This window comes from Juglans regia, chromosome 10, assembly GCF_001411555.2.
Source record: "Juglans regia cultivar Chandler chromosome 10, Walnut 2.0, whole genome shotgun sequence".
NCBI lineage: Eukaryota > Viridiplantae > Streptophyta > Magnoliopsida > Fagales > Juglandaceae > Juglans > Juglans regia.
In genome coordinates, this window is record NC_049910.1 from 23276559 (window position 1) to 23295399 (window position 18841).

Below are 18841 nucleotides of genomic sequence, written 5' to 3' on the forward strand. Positions count from 1 at the left end.
GAAATGAGTTTTGCTACACAACCTCCACCATACTCCACACTCCACACTTTTTTAAATTTTTTAAATTTTTATAATTTTTTAAAAATTTTTTTTGAGTTTATTCTTTTTAAATTATTTCAAATTTTTTATTCATTATTCATATAATAAATATTTAATAAAAGAAAAAAATAATAAAAATTAAAAATAATATGGAGTGTGGAGGTTATGTGAATAGTAGGAGATTGAGTAGATTTTTTTATGGGAAAGTATCGCCTAAAACCCTAAGATCGGTTCCGTGTATAAAAGTAGTTTCGGAATCCTAATACGCCAATCCCCCTCTCTCTCTCTCTCTGTGCGGGGGTTGAAGTTAAGAAAAGCTTCTTAATATAGGGTTCGTGTGGAAGTTGGAATAAAAAAGAAACGGGAAAAAATGGGAAGGGAGAGGGAAAGAGAGGTTCAGCAGTACACGGTAGAGCAACTGGTGGCGGTGAATCCCTACAATCCCGACATCCTTCCCGATCTTGAGAACTACGTTAACGACCAGGTATCCCCTCCCCTCCCCCTTCAACTTCCTCCATTCTTTTTTGTTCCGATTCAATTCTATGACTTAAAATTATTCACTCCTTTGTAAGTCATTTAGATCTCATCGCATCGTAATGAATCGAACAAAGATGGTTCTTTTCCGTGAATGTACACTATTTTTTGTTGCGTGTAATTTCCAGGTATCGTCACAAACGTACAGCCTTAGTGCCAATCTCTGCCTTCTTCGTCTTTATCAGGTAACATGTGATAGATATACGTATATACATTGAATATAAGTGACTCCGACACATATATGTGATTGGTTTTATTATACTTAAAAAGAAAAAGAAAAGTGAAAAACTTTGATGTTGTGCTTTGTGTGCAGTTTGAGCCAGAGCGAATGAGTACCCAAATTGTTTCCCGCATCTTGGTTAAGGCACTTATGGCAATCCCAGCTCCTGATTTCAGCCTCTGTCTCTTTCTGATTCCAGAGCGCGTGGTAACTCATTCTAACCATTACATTAGGCATGGTTTATCGGCTGCTGTAGATTTAAAAAATATACACGTATAAACAGATACGGAGAGATTATGTATAAATAAGTTTCTATGGGCTCTCTGCTATTTCAGATGAACATTTCTTTAATTCTTCTGTCTTCATAAGCTTCTAAATGGATGCATTTACTTCAATTTTTGGGCTGGTCTCAAGGGTCTGGTTTTTAACAAAAAGCTTCTTCATAGCAATCAATGATAAGATGTTGCCTTTTTTCTTTCATATGATTGAGCCAGCAAATGGAGGAGCAGTTCAAGACCCTTATTGTTCTCTCTCACTACTTAGAGGTATGCTTTTTTGCTTTGTTTATTGACTCATGTATGCCATGCATCCAATATGGATACCTTACCCACTTTGTATGCAGACCGGAAGATTCCGTCAGTTCTGGGATGAAGCAGCTAAGAGTCGTCATATTATTGAAGCTGTGCCAGGTAGTAAAGGTTTGATGCGGTAATTATTGGTGTATGACCATGGTATATGCTATCGGATATTTCTATTATCCAGTTGGATAAATATACTTATTCCATTTATCAAGGATTATGTTTTGGAAGAATATCACTCTCTTCTACCGACCTGTGTACTTGGGGTATGTCTATTGTTATTATCAACAAAACTCACATTTACTTATAAAAGAAATGTTACAGAATAATGAAGAGGACATAGGTCACCGTGTTTACTCATAAGAGACTGCCTTTGACACATTGGAAAAGGCATTTCTGTACAACTCCCTGATGTTCCTGATATTATACTGTTCACATCGTTTTAGACCTGCATAATCTGATATTATACTCGTTATAATATTGAATTAAAATGCACTGTTGCTAATGCGATGAAATCCTAGATATTTGTTGGGTAGTTGTGGATTATATTGATCCTACCGAAATATCAAAGTTGCATATATGAAATGTTCATAAACTGATGTTTTGTTCGGTATCTTCACCTCTTCAGGCTCATGACATTATTCTTTCTGCTCATTTTTTACTGTTTCTATCATTCTTGTCCTGCTGCTTCTGCAGCTGTTTTTCTTCATGTATGAGCCTATTGCTTATAAGAAAATAAATTGCAGGTTTTGAGCAAGCAATCCAAGCCTATGCAATTCATGTCCTGTCTTTGACTTATCAAAAGGTTCCCAGACCTGTGCTTGCTGAGGTATGCCTAGATGTTGTGTGAAAGCACACAATGTGATTGTATTTGTAGGCTAGCTCCTACTAGTTGATATGGTCGTGCTTGTGTTGTTTAGGAATCTATGTCTGGATTACCGATAAAAAAAAAAAGGAATCTATGTCTAGATGATAAGAAAAGATCTATTTCAGCATAAGAATAGAAAACAAACATTTCAAGGCTGTGTTATAGGATTTATAACGTGAGCATATTTGGTTTGGGTTGGTTTATTCCTCATAGTGTGGTGGATCTTGTTTTGTGTTAGAGAAGGGAGTTTGGTAGTGTAACACCCTGTTCCCTTAGGGTTATGAATAAAGTTTTTTAAAAATTTCGGGGAACTGGTGTTCTACTAACCTTGACTTAAAAGTTTATCTTCTTAATGAAGTGTCAGAACAAAAAATTTCATAAATAAACAAAGACAATCTTTAATCATTAAACTTAGCATGTTATAAATTGTCTATGCCTTTGCCTCGTCTCTTGAGGCCAAGTCTCGTCCTGCAGTTTCATCTTTATAAAAATCATTACCTGGGGTAGTTAAACCATAAAAACAAACAAAAATGAGTTGAAGACTCAGTAATAGTACATCATGTTGTAAACTTAAATTAACTTGACATTAGGCTTAACTTTGAAAACTTTTATGCATCGTCATGCATACACATAGCATATAGATCATTAATTAGTAACTTAGGTGGAATTCAAGAAATAGTCGTGGCGATACATGTAACATGAATGAATGAGTGATTGACTCCATTCATTTCGTATGATTCATGCATGACTTATTTATCTTATCTTTCACTTTGTGGCCATAATAATGTGTATCGGTCCAATTGTCATTGACCATGTAAATCGTAGCATAACATATGATGTACCACGCTTAGGTCCATGGCACCTCATACATCATAGCATACATATGGTGAATCACGCTTAGGTCCTTGGCATTGTATAATTCATATGGTGAACCATGCTTATGTCTATGGCACTACATAAATCATGGCATAACGTATGGTGGAATACACATAGGTCTGTGTCACCGCATACATCATAGCATAGCATATGTTGAAGCACACTTAGGTTCATGTCACCACATACATCATAGCATAACATGCGGTGGACAATGCTTAGGTCTGTGGCTCGCACATCCACTCATATAAAAAAAAATATAAGGCCAATCTTTAAAGCTTACTTATCGTTCACATGAATTTTCACTTATCTTATCTTATCATAATGCATGTGAACATGTTGACATCATGAATTTTCATGGCATGTCATACTTATATGCATGGCATAATAACATAAGTATTACATAACATGACATGGCATAACATGAGCGTTACATACATAACATGACGTAAGTATTGCATAACATGACATGACATAAGCATTACATAACATACCGAAATAGACATACAATTCAGCATAGCATACGTAATTTCATTCACAAGCATGTTGTTGAAATTCATCAAGGGTTCATAAAGAGGGGCTAACCTAGGGGTGGGCAGCTAGGCCCCTCCCAGCTTCCGCTCCGCCCCCGCATGGCGGGGCGGGCAACCCCGCCCACATTTCCCCTGCTCAGCCCCGCCCCCGCTTACATTTATAAATATATATTATATACATATATATATAAACATAAATATATATTTATATTTTACAAATTGTGTATATATAAATATATATTACAATTTGTTAGACTTGTTCACAAAATATGCATTGTCAAATTTAAAAACCACATAGTTTAAAAACTAATACATTACAATTTACACAAAATATGCACTAGCAAATTTAAAAATTACATAGTTTTTAAATTATAGTCATATTTACAAAATTTAAATTTATAATTTGGGTCTAAAAATATATTTTTAATTATTTTTGCATTTAGAAATAATTTTTAAATCAAATAAAATGTATTTTTTTTTTAAGTAGAAGAAGGCAAGGTGGATTGGGAATCCACCCCGCACCCCGCCCCTGCATCCCGGGGGGACGAGGGTGAAAACCCCACCCCCGGCCCCATGTGGGGCGGGGAAGGGGTGCCCCTGCCCCGTAGGGGGCGGGTAGCTCCCCTAGGCTAACCTTGAATTGGTTGTACATAGCATGGGTAAACAACACCTTTCACATGCAAAATAGAATAGTTACAACACCCATACAAGTTATGATCATGCTACTTACCTCATTGCGTTGCTTCCTGAATTTTACTTCGTAGCTTGTCACCTATACGAAGTACTAAACGTCACTAACTTTCATAGAAAGAAGAGTCATAATATCCTACTTAGTTAGATATGTATTATGGGAACTTAATAAATATTTTTGTTATATACTTAATTACTGAATACTAATATCATATAATTTATTTAAATACTAAATATCACATCTTAACTTTCAAATTATACTTTAGTAGGGAATATATTTTACCTAAAGCTATAAAATAACAGTGGAAATGTTCAGTTCATAAAATAGACTTAATAATACTTAATGTTAAAATCCTTGTAAACATGTATAGGCTAATCATAATTTAATACTTAAGTAATATATTTTAAATCCCTTCAATATTTTTTAATAGGAAAAATAAAGTTCTGTAAAATAGAGTTTCTGGGCCAACATGAAGTAACACTAAGCCCAGCTTAAAATATTATATTAGTTTTTTTAGATAAATAAAACCAAGCCAAACATAAAAATTAAGCCTAACGTAAGATACAAGGCTAAATTAATATCCACTGGACATAAACCCAACTCAAACACAAGTCCCATTAAAATCAAGCCCAGCCCAAGAACAAAAGCCCATGCGAACATCCAAGTCTAAAACAACCTGCCATAGTTTACATATTAAGGGCAGCAACATAATAACACTTGGAAAAATCTTCAATATGTTGTAGGGGAAAAGAGACACATCAAGGGTTTAAAGGAAAACTTTCCAGAGAAAGAAACAAATGAAAGTAGACATATTTGACTTCGGTGCGGAGAGAAGAGCAGACATTCACTTGAGAGAAGGATGGTTGTGCAATAGACTCACCAAGAGAAGGGAACACGTGATTACGCTGGTGGTTGGCTGAGAGTCACGGTGGCAAAAGCCTCTAGAGGGACTAGCGTAAACCCTGCTAGGCCGAGAAGATGGTGGGGAGAGAGAGAGAGAGAGAGAGAGAGGGGGGGGGGACGGAGGCTTATGGGGAAGGCTACCATGACATTGTCGATTGGAGCGGCGTCTTCTGTGGAGGTTGGAAGGCTGAGTAGGGATGCGGGCTTGCTGGTTTGCCGTGCTTGGAGGATGGATTGTGCTCTGTTTTCATTGTACATAAATAGGGGCCGCGTCAGTAGTCCTCTGCTAGGCGTGAGGTTGTTGTAAGGTGGTTTCTGGTTTGGTGGTGTTGTGGCTTGCCATGTGAACATGATTGCTCTTGGTTTCGGTTGCATTTAGTCGGGGCTCAGGGAGGTGGTGGGCAATGGTTTTCAATTTGCTACTGGACTGGCAAGGGTTTACAGTTTCATGGTGGTGGAACTTGACTGTGGGAGGCTTGCTCGGTGTGGTGTTTCCTTCGGGTTGTTGTTCCGTGAGATAGAGGCTGGTGGCGCTTGAGGAGGAAATCTTTTGTGGAGAGGGGTGTGTGTGCATTGCGGCAACTCTAGGTTGAAGGTGAAGACATACGTGCATAGCATGGGTTTTTATACATGCTGGACTCATGGGTGTGTGTGTGTATATATCTAGGGTTTTCTTTGTAACTGAGTTATGACTCCTTTTCCATGGGTCTCGGATGTTGGGCTTATTTCATGGGCTAATCATTTGACAACTCTTAACGGGTCGATCATAAATTCCAACATGAGCCCGACTTGTCCAATAAATCCTTTTGCCATTAAATGAATTTTTGGGCCCAATACCAAATAATAGGCCCATTTGTTCCATAAATAGTAATTGTTCTTTAACCCATTTTGGGCCTAATAAAAATCCTCAATTAACCATACAAATCTCAATTGAGCTTCCCAAAAATATCGGCCCATTAATGCATAATTTAGGCCAAATAAAATTAGCCATATTCTAGCTTTAGAAATGTTGAACCGAGTCGTTACAGGTAGCCAATAGAACAAATTTTTTGCAAAATATGATTTTCTTTTTTGTTATTATGTATATGGAGAGAAATGAGCAATCATGGTTTGGGAGATTTTTTGTATAGGTGAGCATCGGGAAGCACTCAGGATTATTGGTGACCCATTGGCTCATGGACTATTGATGCCCTTGTGGGGGCTGGGGTCAGGCTATGGCTCAAGTCCGACTCGCAAGGAGCGTGCTTGCGGTTCTTGCCGTCTAGGCCCCTCCTATCTGGCTCCCCAACGGGTTAGGTGCTACTATGGTCACGTCCTTGTATGGAAGCCATCTTTGATCGCCCCCTCAACCCTTTTAGCCGAGAAAAAAAAATGTAATTTTATTGATAAGAACAATAGGCGTAGCCCAAGCATATGGGTTGTATACAGGAAAAACACCTACTTGGAATGATAAATCAATACAAGGAAGTCACAGGGGCTCTAGTCCATTAAAATCTATTATGATCCCCCAAAGGAAGATGATGGTGGAGGTGAATACTTTTTTTTTCCAATGGTCCTTGGATGGTCGTCTTGACTTTTTTTTTTTTTTTTCCAGTTAAAAGAGTTGTCTGGACCTTTTACCTTTTCTGTTTGGGTATTTATTCTCCTTGTGTGCATGGATAATGCTCGTTTTGCTTATTACATTACAGTAAAGCATACTGATCATCGTTGATGATTTTCAGAGAGAGGTTGTCACGATTTTGTTGCATTTTACTTTTGTTATTCTGCTGTCCAATAACCTGGTCTAGTCTTGATTCTAATAATTGCCCTATATTTGATTTAATCATGAAGCCTTTTCCTGGAGCTTCTGGAATTTCTGGTCCGTTGCTGCTTTTTACATTTATCTTTCTATGTAAAACTTCTTATTCCTGGTCAAATCTTAACAGGCTATCAACATTGAAGGGCTATCCTTGGACAAATTCCTTGAGCATCAGGTAGTGAATTCTGGTTGGGTTCTTGAGAAAGGTAATGGCAGGGGCCAACTCATTGTCCTACCTCCCAATGAATTCAACCATCCAGAACTTAAGAAAAACACAGCAGATACCGTTCCATTCGAGCACATAACCCGTATCTTTCCCATTCTGGGTTGACCTTTCTGGTGCAGAGTAGGAATCCTAGGTTCTCAAGCAGCTTTGGTATTTGAAGATTAGTAGTCCTGGCATCATCCTCACATTCTTATTCATAAGTATGAGATGCTAGTCTTTGGAGAACTTGCGTTACTCTTGTTATATTGTTTTCGGTTTATGTTGAAAGGTTAAATTTATGAAATCCCAGTCTAGGTACTTTTTGTCGGACTCCTTGGACAAATTTTCTTTTCTTTCCAAGAGCTTTCTCATCAGGGTTGTGTAGAATATTTTGGGTAAGGGTCCTGACTCCAACATTGCTGTGTACGTCCAGAATTGATACGTGTACATGCATAATTGCTCACCCACCTCTATGGCGCTGGGTAACTGCTTGCCTCTATTCTCCTGAAATCAGCTGATTCTTCGTGCGAGACCCTTAAGACTGCATTTAAATGTTGAGTTGAATTGAGTTGAGCTGAGATGATAAAATATTATTATAATATTATTATTAATTTGAGATTTGAAAAAATTAAATTGTTTATTATATTTTGTGTTAAAAAAGATGTAATGATGAGTTGATATTGATTTAAGAATCAAATGTACCCTAGTGTTTTAGTTTTAGATTTGGATACCAAAATCATCTCAAATCCATTTCATCTCATCTTATAATTATAAATTTTTACATAAAATATAATAAATAATTTAACTTTTTTAAATCTTAAAATAATAATATTTTTTTATCGGTAAATAAATTTTTATTAATCAAAAGAGAGACAGAGATTGCCCAGGTATACGGGGCATATACATGACCAAGTTTTTGTCTAGCTTAGGGATATAAGGAAATCATGAAAAAACTTGCCTGAAAATCAATTACAATTGACCAATATAGTAAAATATTAAAAAATAAAATTCTAACTTTTACCATTGATCTTTCTTTATCTTCAAAGCATAATGCGTTCCACTCTCTCCAAATGCACCATCATAGACAAATCGGTAACATCTTTCATATGGATGCAATTTGAGAGTTGTTCTTAATACCTCTCCAAAAGGCTAAAAAATCACATAACCTTTCTAGCATCACCCACGCTAACCCCAACTGTGTTAAAACTTCGGTCCATAAGGTCATGACAATCTCACAATGTAATAAAAGATGGTCAATGGACTCACCGTTCTTTTTACACATGTAACACCAATTTATGGTTATAATGTCACGTTTCCTTAGATTGTCTATAGTAAGAATCTTTTCCAAAGAGGTTGTCCATACAAAAAAAGTTGTCTTTAGGGATGTCTTTGTCTTCCAAATACTCTTACATGAGAACGAGACTAAGTTGTGCATGTTTAAGGAATGATAGAAAGAACGGGCCGTAAACACTCCCTTCTTAGAGGGACGCCAATGTATCTTATCTTCATTGTCCCCCGACACACAAGTGGAGTACACAAGATCAAAAAAGGCCGAAATGTCATCTATCTCCCCAATCTTGTGCATCTCTATGGAAAGTGAGGTTCCATTGGGAAGAGCTACTGGGAAAGATAATTAGATATGCGATAGATGCTTCTTTCCTTCTTGCTAAGCTATAAACTTGTGGATAAACATCTTTGAGTGCCCGATCACCACACTATAAGTCATGCCAAAATTTTACCTTAACTCCGTTGTCAACTTTGAAGCAAGTATGTGCTGCATAGATGTCCCACCCTCTTCTAATATGTTTCCAAAGCCCTACTCCATGATGTCCACTCACCTCATTAGAACACCACCCTCCCCATGATTCCCCATGCTTCAAAGCAATGACGGTTCGCCACAAGGCCTCCCATTCTTGGTGATATCTCCATAACCATTTGCCAAGCAAGGCTTGGTTGAACGATTTCAAATTTCGTATTCTCAAGCCTCCTTCTTTGATGGGGGAGCAAATTGTGGCGCATTTTACCAAATGAAATTTAAACTCTTCCTTCATCCCTCCCCAAAGGAAATCCCGTTGAATTTTCTCCATACGATGTGTGACACCCCTAGATTCTACTTGGGATCGGACAGACATCCGAAGCGTCGGGACATGTAACAAAAGGTTACCTACCCCCCGTTCATGACATATAAGATGCAATGTTCCTAACATGCATATAGCATTATGCAATATTCGCAGTGGATAATTTTTTTTTTTAGTAATACTATGCACCAAACTTATAATATCCCAAATAGTTAAAACATAAACTATGCATACTTAAAACATCCACGATTACAGCATGGGTCTCAGAAGACTGTAATCTCAAAACAACAGAGACCTGACTCTATAATTACATTGCCAAAATATACTATTGGGCTAGTTCGTTGAGTAACTCGCATAACTCTACTAATGATGTCGGAATACTATCCAAAGACCTAACTATAGAGGCTGCAAGCTCCGTGTTGCGTTTACGGCGTCTAGTCAACCTTCTCTAGTCTGCCAGTGTCTGCTCCCTGCTCTGATCCTGACACGTCACTTATCATTCGGGGAGAATGGTAGTTGGGACTACCACGGTGAGATTTAATTACAAATCTCAGCAAGTTAATAAGAAACTTCCACACAGGTTAATGATGCATGCATGACAGTAAAAGCATGAATGCATAATCAAAGTCATAAGTAAGCATAACATAACTTGACATATAGCATAGCAAAAATGACATAACTTAAACTAAAATTGAAACTTAGCTTGATGTGACATGGCATGTAAGTGAACTTAAAACATAACAGGGACTAGTAACATAGCATGAACGTGAACTTGAAACATAACATGGACTTGAAACATAACATGAACGTGAACATACATAATTTGAACATGAACTTGAACATAACATGAACATGAACCTGAACATGACATAACATAAATGTGAACTTGAAACATAACATGAACGTGAACATGACATAACATGAATGTGAACTTGAACATAACATAGACTTGAAACATAACATGAACGTGAACATACATAATTTGAATATGAACTTGAACATAACATGAACCTGAGCATGACATAACATAAATGTGAACTTGAAATATAACGTGAACATGACATAACATAAACATGAACTTGAAATATATTCTTGTCTCATGGGATCACCATGATTGAATAATCTTATCTCATGGGGTTATTATGATTGCGTATTCTTATCTCATGGGGTTACCATGATTGACATAAATTTAAAACTTGACATGAACGTAAACTTGAATACAATATGACGTGAAACGTGACTTGAATATGAAATACATGAACTTGGAATCTTATTCAATGGACTCAATTAATAAAGTGACCATACGGGTGCTACACGGGTCCCCTTGAGTGGTGTCCCTGCCGATTATCGTATCACAACACAGGTGTCTATACAACTGTGAGTGCATTAATACGTACTCCATTGTTGTTGTGGCCTCACGTATTCTACGTGTCACAATTTTTGTGTCTCACGTAGTATATGCTCTACAGTTGTTGTGACCCCATACTTCATGCTCCACAGTTGTTATGGCCCCATGAATTGTTTGTGCCATACTTGCTATGGACACACGTAACATAATGTGTGGCTCCATCCACCATAGTGTCTGGCGCGCTCGGTTGAGCGTAAGATGACAGACATGACATAAAATGTAACAGACAACATTTCATAACATGTCATACATGTAACAGATAATATTTCATAACATTACATAACATGTAACATACAACATTTCGTAACATTGCATAAAAGGTGAATATTACGTAACATGACATACGTGTAACATATAGCATACGTAATGTGACATACTTCCAACAGATAGTAACATGAGACAGAATATATTATGTAACAGATAAATATTTCATGATAGAATAATTCGTGTAATAGATAAACATGTGATGACATGCATATATAACAACATACGAACATAAATTGTAGTTCACTTACCCATCACACATACACAGTAAACAGATAGTAAGTTAAAAGCTAACTTACCTCGTTCGTCACGTTTTACGAGAATAAAGTGCGAAATACGAGGAACTGTAAAAGGGTATTCTAAAATTTAGAAATTTAATTACTAACAATTAAAAAAGTGAAAATAGACAACTTAGAGTAAAATTACCATTTTACCCTCTACATGTGGGAAAATGGCTATTTTATCCCTAACTTAAGAATTTCACATCCTAACTCTAAAAATTACCAAAATTTATATTCTTCATGTAAATTTTGTCCTAGACTCAAATATCAACTCAGAAAAATTTAAAATCTTTCACAACTATGGGAAACTCACAATGGCCGAAACATTCATAGGTCATTTTTCTTGATTTTGGTTGCAATTTCTTCCATCTTCAAAACCCATGATTAAACCAAAATTTTGTAACAAAGATCTTCCTATCTTAAGTTTAAAAATACACTTAAAATATCAATTAAGAAAAGCTAATCATCAACACCAAACTTTTTGTAAAAGGACCCAAACTTTTTAACAAAAAGTAAATCCTTAAATCACAAGTTTTGGCCTTAATAAAAACATCTCCAAGAATTCCAAAAAAATCAAATCTTACTTCTCACATATTCATAACATTATCCTAAGATCAACCATGATTTAAATCATCAAACAAAAGTCACCAAAATCACAAAACAATACTTGGAGTTTTTTGGTTTTAAACTTGGTCCAAAAACAGAAACTTTTCTCTCAACTAACTTTGATCAATCTCTTGATCCATGGCTTAAAGACATGTGATCTTCAAACTAAAACATCTCATTGTTTAAAAATGTGTCCTAAAGAAGATCCAACCATCAAACTTAAAATCCAATGGCTAAAATGCAACAAAACATGGATCTAACCCAAAAACATCAAATCTTAAGCCAAACTGAAATCCTCTTGCATAGAAAATCATATCTTTAAAACTAATACTAAATATCTTCGAAATAACATCCTAACATGTACGTAAGAGGCTTAGGATCATCATATAAAAATATCAAAACCTTTGGAATAAGATTAAACCACGAAATATTCAAACTTTTACAAAATAAAAACTGTTTTTTCACTTCCAATTTTCAAGTTTCTAAATCTAAGAAAATCTATCATCAAAAGCTTTATTCATGCAACAAAATCTCAATGAAAATTCATAAACACATGCTAAAAACACTCCATAAAATTTTCGGACCAAGATATGTCCACTAGCTTGGCCAAAAATTCTAAAACATATCATACTCTCAAGTTTCACGCCCAGAATGACATTTCCATGGTTAAAAATACTTTTGACCGACCAAAAGAGAATGGAATGAGACTAGTAAGATATCTATGGAAACTAGACTAAAAAAAGAACAACTTTTATGAAGGGGTCATCGTGAGAAAATACCTACAAATGGTCAGAAATGGTGACGCAAAAAGACCTAAAAATCTGTCTGAGAGAGCTCTTTTGGGTATCTCTCTAAGAACAGGGGAAGAAGTGATAAAATGAAGAGAAGTGTGTCTTGCACGACTTTAGACTCCTGGAGGGGGAAGTTATGGGCTTGAAAGACCCTTGATTGGAGTTGGATATGTGACATAAAGTAGAGAGTAATGAGGGCAAATGACTGCCTGCATCAGCTGTGAGAGATGGAGGTTGATGGAGTGGACTTCTCTTTCACATCAAGGCACTAATGGGTGCAGCCAATGGCAGTAGATGGTCTGCCGTGTGGGGGAAGAAACTTCTTCAAGAAACTTTGCCAAGGTGGCCAAATTTGTGGGCCCCCAACCAAGTGGGCTTCAATTTAGGGTTTAAAAGTGGTTTGGTTAGGATTTGAGATGCTATCAAGCCCAAAATCAATTTTTCTTGGCCCAATCAATTTTTCAAGGTTTAAAAGGTTGGATAATGATGTCATAACAAGGGTTTAATTAATTAATAGTATGTGGAAGTGATTTAATCAAATGATTAAACACAATGCTAGAAATCAGGTTAGAAAGGGTTTGGAGGCCAACTTTAGGGTTTGGGAAACCGTTTAGGGTTTCGGTTTCAACCAAGTTTTTGGGGTTTCAATTGGATTCCAACCATTTAGGCCTCGTTTGTTTTGGGAAAACATCTCATCTCATCTCATCTCATCTAATCACTACAAATTTCCCAACTTCCAATACAAAATAAAATAAACAATTCAACTTTTTCAAATCCCAAAACAAAAATAATATTAAAAAATATACTCTAACAATATTTTATTCAACTTTTTAACTTTAATCTCATCTCATCTCCGAAAACAAATGAGGCCTTAGAGTTTCGATAGGATTGAAACCTTCTTTGGTCTGGCACAATTTGGTTGATCAGATGAAACAAAGCTTTGCTTAGGTGGCATGATCTCACACATTGATTTCTTTCACAAATCCATCTAATGGTTCCTCTTTGTGTCAAGTTTCTAATATTATTCACTATGTGTGTGATAAAATGTCAAAAACTACATGATTAAATTGCTAAAGTGAGTGATTTGTTTAACCAAAATGTGAATGAGCATTTAATTATGTAGCAATTTCTAATTCTTGACTCAATATGAAATTTTAATATTTTGCACTTGAAAGAAGTTGTATTGCAGTTAGTTCACACCAAAAAAAATTAATACTCCAAAATTGTACTCATGTCTTATTTATGTTGCAGGGTATTATGGGAAAGATGTTAAAATCACATGGATATTATTGGAAATACCGAGCTGGCCAGGCAACATCCCGAAAGGAACACACACACACGGGATTGAGTGGAGAGGGGCGGCCTCACTTGGGCTGGAGATGAATTGAGCAGCAAGGATGAAACGCATGAAGTGGAATGCGTACGGGTTGAAGACCACTCACTGCAAGCAGCTCGCACGCAGACGAAACGCACAGCAGCAGGGACGAAGTGGAACGCGGGCTGGGCTACGGACGCGAAACGCGGACGCACGCACACGCGGGCACTCACGTAGAACCACTCACGCACTCACAGCACCGGCTCAAAACGCAGGAGATGCAGACTCAAAACGCAGGGGCTGAGGCGTGCGCACTGCAGAGAGACGAAACGCACGATCTGGAGGCATAAAACGCAAAACAGAGGGTATAAAAAGGGGAATTTCGTGCGCCGGGAGTTTTTTTTTTTGGGAATTTTTCAGTTCTCATCTGTGTTTTTCTTCCGCACATTTTTTTCTTTCGGTTTTATTTTCGCACAGCGTTGTCTGCCTCTTCAATTTATTTTTCCAGTTCATTTTATTTTCCGCAAGTTTGTATGCTTTTGAGTTTCGGATTTCAGCACATTTGTGGGATACAGTATATTTTTATTCAGTAACTTTCATTTGAAACAGTATATGATGATGTTAGATTTTAATTTTCTTGAGCATTTTGTTAATCTAGAGATGATAGGCTAGATTTTTAGCTTGGGATTCAATGAGTAACCCGTGACTATTTGGGATTGGATTTACTTCAATATTTAGTGCTTTTGATGATTAACTTGATGGATTATATCTCAATGTGCATCTAGAAAATATTAAAGATCTTTGTTCTTGGTTTAGATCAATTGTAGACGTAAAGGCACAATTGATACTTGAACAAGTAACATGACTTTAATGTTTTTCTTTCACTTTCTACGATTGTTATATAATTTGTCAAGTAGTTTTATTAAAATAAAATTGTGGTTCATTGCTATATTATCCGACTATGATTTCTAGGAATGAGAGAATGGTTGAGAGAAAATGAAAAGAGAAGTAAATCCATCACCAAATTAGTGGGTGAAAATTGCATCCCAAGTGTTTGTTTAATTGTTTCTTACAGGTTTAAGTCAACGTCCCGACAATTTCACTCATAATTCATTCTACACTCCCTTAGTAAATATCCACATTTAGGTGTAAATATCGTTAGTGGTTAAGTTTAGGAATTTATTTCTCTTTGCTTATTATTTTAAATTTTCTTGTCACTCCAAACGGTAATATGTGGTCTTGCGAAAATGAAATGTTTGCTAAATTCTCATTGTCCCTGTGAATTCGATCTTGAGATTTACCCTTGTATTACTTTGACAGCTTCTACGCTTGGAAGTCGAAATTAAAAGCTGATCAGTGTGGTTAAGATCTTGCCAAGTATCTAAAAATAACTTCACTGACCTAATTTCGACATTCCACATTATGATTTTGAAAACACTGCACTTGATGCATTTATCGAGACTACTATTCACTCCAAAAAAATGCATAATAAATTTAGTACTGAAAAATTCTAAATATTCATATTAACCTATAGTGAAAGTCGTTTACCGAAATTCAACCCCAAAGTGTCCCTAAAAATAATTTCACAATTTCAAACAAGCGTTTCGTCCAGAATTTTAAAAATTAGTTATTGCACCATAAAATCCTAAATAATCAACTAAGTCAAATTGGGTAGACCATAACGCATTCTGACACTTCGAACTACCTCAAGTAATTAAATTCATATTCTAGGAACATTGTGAGTGATAACACTTACTATGTAAACTAAAACCTGCGCGATTGGTCGATTCATAAAAACTTAGGGATTTTCACGAGGTTCCTAAAGTCAATAGAAATTTCACTAGTGAATTTCTAGCGGGCTGTTACACAATGAGCCACCTTAGCGGGGAGCAGAAATAATGAAAGGAAATATGTTGGTAAGTTAGAAAGAGTGCTTTTTATGAGAGTTACTCGACCCCCTTTGGATAAGTACATCAGCTTCCAACTAACTAGTTTCCTCTCCATTTTTTCTATTACATCATCCCATATAGATTTCGATTTGAACGCCGCCCCTAGCAGAAGATTGAGATCTTTCATGGGCAACTGAGTTATCTTGCACTCCAAGATGGACGCCAGACTCTCCACATTGGGTACATGTCCCACTGGCACTATCTCTGATTTAGCCAAATTCACCTTCAAGCCTGACACGGCTTCAAAGCATAATAAAAGAGCTCTCAAAGCTCAAATTTGCTCATGTCTGGCCTCACAAAAGATAAGTATGTCATCAGTAAACAATAGGTGAGAAATGTTAAACGAACCTGAACTTACCTCGCCCACTGAGAATCTTGATATAAACCCTCCCTCTACCGCCCCTAAAATCATCTTGCTGAAAGCTTCCATCACAAAAATAAAGAGAAGAGGAGAAAGAGGGTCTCCTTGTCGCAAACCACGAGAACTTTTGAAAAAACATTTGGACGTACCATTCACCAATACAGAGAAACAGGCCGTAGAAATACAATGAAGGATCCAGGACCACCATTTAATTCCAAAGACGCATCTCTCTAGCATATAAATTAAGAAATTTCAATTGACGTGATCATAAGCATTCTCCATGTCTAACTTACAAAGGAGTCCAGGCTCTCCCAATTTAATACGACTCTCCAGACATTCGTTGGCTATAAGTACCAAGTCAAGGATTTGCCTACCTTGAACAAATGCATTTTGAGGCTTCGAAATTAAGCTTTCCATCATCTTACTCAATCTGTTCGCCAATACTTTGGATAAAATTTTGTATAGGCCACCCACCAAACTTATGGGACGAAAATCTTTCACTTCTACAGCACATCCCAACAAGTCTGAAAAAAAGCCATCGGGCCCTGGAGCTTTATCACCTGCCATACCCTTGATCACCGACCTGACCTCCACCTCCTCAAAAGGCCTTTCGAGTCGTTCTGCAACCTGCGGGTCAAGAACATCAAACACCAACCCGTCAAGTCTAGGCCTCCACTCAAATTGTTCTGAGAACAACTTATCATAGAAATTGACAATGTGGTCTGAAATCTCGGTATGGTTGGAAAAGGCCACCCCATCTATCAACAGAGTATCTATAGCATTGTTCCACCTATGTGAGTTGGCCACTTGGTGAAAGAACTTGGTGCATCTATCCCCTTCCTTCAACCATAAAGCTCATGATTTCTAACGCCATGATATTTCTTCCAAAAGAGACAACCGTTCAATGTCCGCAATAACTTGGGATATGTGGGCTCGTTCGGTTTCAGAAAAAATTCTCTCCACTTCCACACCCTCCAAGTCCCTAAGCTCGTCCATTAAAACAGATTTTTGGCTTTCCACATTACCGAACTCTTGTGTATTCCACTCCTTGAAGTCCTTTTTCAAAGACTTTAATTTACAAGCCATCTTATAGCTAGCATTACCATAGAAATTGTAAGAAGACCAACATTGTCTTATTCTGTCCAGAAAACCCTCTGACTTCAACCACATGTTCACAAATTTGAAGTAACTTGGACCTCTTCTAATGCCCCCACAATTCAAAAGAATGAGAAAATGATTTGAACACAACCTGGGTAGTCTCTTCTGAATAAGATTCAAATAGTGTGCCTTCCCGTTCTGGTGAGATTAGAAATTTGTCTATCCTTGACCAAGATGGAAGATCTCGGTTGCTAGACCAAGTGTAGGAACCACCTGCAAGAGGAATATCCTATAAATTATGTTTAGAAATGAAGTAAAAAAAATCCACCATGGGTGGGTTGAAACCCGAACCACCCCCGATCTCTCACTCGGGAAACGAGTGACGTTGAAATCACCTCCAATACACTAGGATAAGTCCCATATACTGCTAATACCGGCCAACTCATCCCATAATAAGCTTCGAGACTAGTCAAGATTAGGCCCATATACGCTTGCAAAAGCCCACTGATAGCCATCCATGACATTCTTGAACGAGCATGCCACCACATAATCCCTTAGGAAATCTTTCATATTTTCCACCACTCTTTTATCCCACATAACTAGTATACCCCCGGATGCTCCATTAGACGGTAAACAATGCCACCCCACTTGCAAATAGCCCCACAAACTCCTAATGATACGAAGAGAAATAACAGCCAATTTAGTTTCTTGTAGGCAAACAATGTCTACTATCCAACTTCGGAGAAGGGATCTAATACATAATCGTTTATTCACTTCATTGATTCCTCTCACATTCCAAGACAATATTTTAGGCTTCATTAACAAAAGAAACGTCCGTCCCTTTTGCTCTATCTCTTCCCGAAGTTCCCTCCTTATTATCATAGTTAATGGAGCATTGCAACCGTTTCAACTCTCTCCTTTTGAACGGTTGACTTCATTACCTTGGATCGACCAGCTTCCATGGCTACTAGGAGGGCCATGAATTGGTCTTCATACCCATCACAGGAAATTCCCACCCAACCATGAAGCTCCTCTACTTTTTTTAATACCCAATCTGATGCTTGAGGTGCAATATGAGGTGGGAGCATCTATAAGGGTGGCGGGCTCCCCATCTCCTCCTCCTCACTACCCACAGAATCCACAAAGAGACTCAGCTTGACTGGTACCCATCTCCTTTCCATCAACAGAATCCACTTCCGCCAAAGACAAGAACCATTTCCTCCACTCCCAGCACCAAAAACCTCTCGTTTGACCCACCCATGGCTTCCTCAACATCGATCGGGACTATCTGTGTCTGATTAGAAGGCAAAGACTCGACAACAATAATCGGAATAGCCTCGCCTGATTGTCCCGAAACTTCCCCTTCCTCTAAGGGAGTGCTCGCGACCTTACCATTGCTCGCAGATGTCTCCATTGACATCGGGGAAGTTTTCTGTGCGCCGATACCT

The 18841-nt window shown here is 37.4% G+C and overlaps 1 protein-coding gene across 1 annotated transcript; it reads left to right on the forward strand.

The window, feature by feature from the left end:
• The first annotated feature begins 252 nt into the window (after positions 1 to 252).
• Positions 253 to 7729, forward strand: LOC108984337 (eukaryotic translation initiation factor 3 subunit K-like). The gene is made up of 7 exons (XM_018956257.2): positions 253 to 523; positions 702 to 758; positions 887 to 1000; positions 1288 to 1338; positions 1416 to 1482; positions 2118 to 2200; positions 7165 to 7729. The coding sequence occupies exons 1-7, from the start codon at positions 410 to 412 to the stop codon at positions 7366 to 7368; spliced, it is 690 nt and encodes a 229-aa protein (XP_018811802.2). The 5' UTR covers positions 253 to 409; the 3' UTR covers positions 7369 to 7729.
• Positions 7730 to 18841: the final 11112 nt, after the last annotated feature.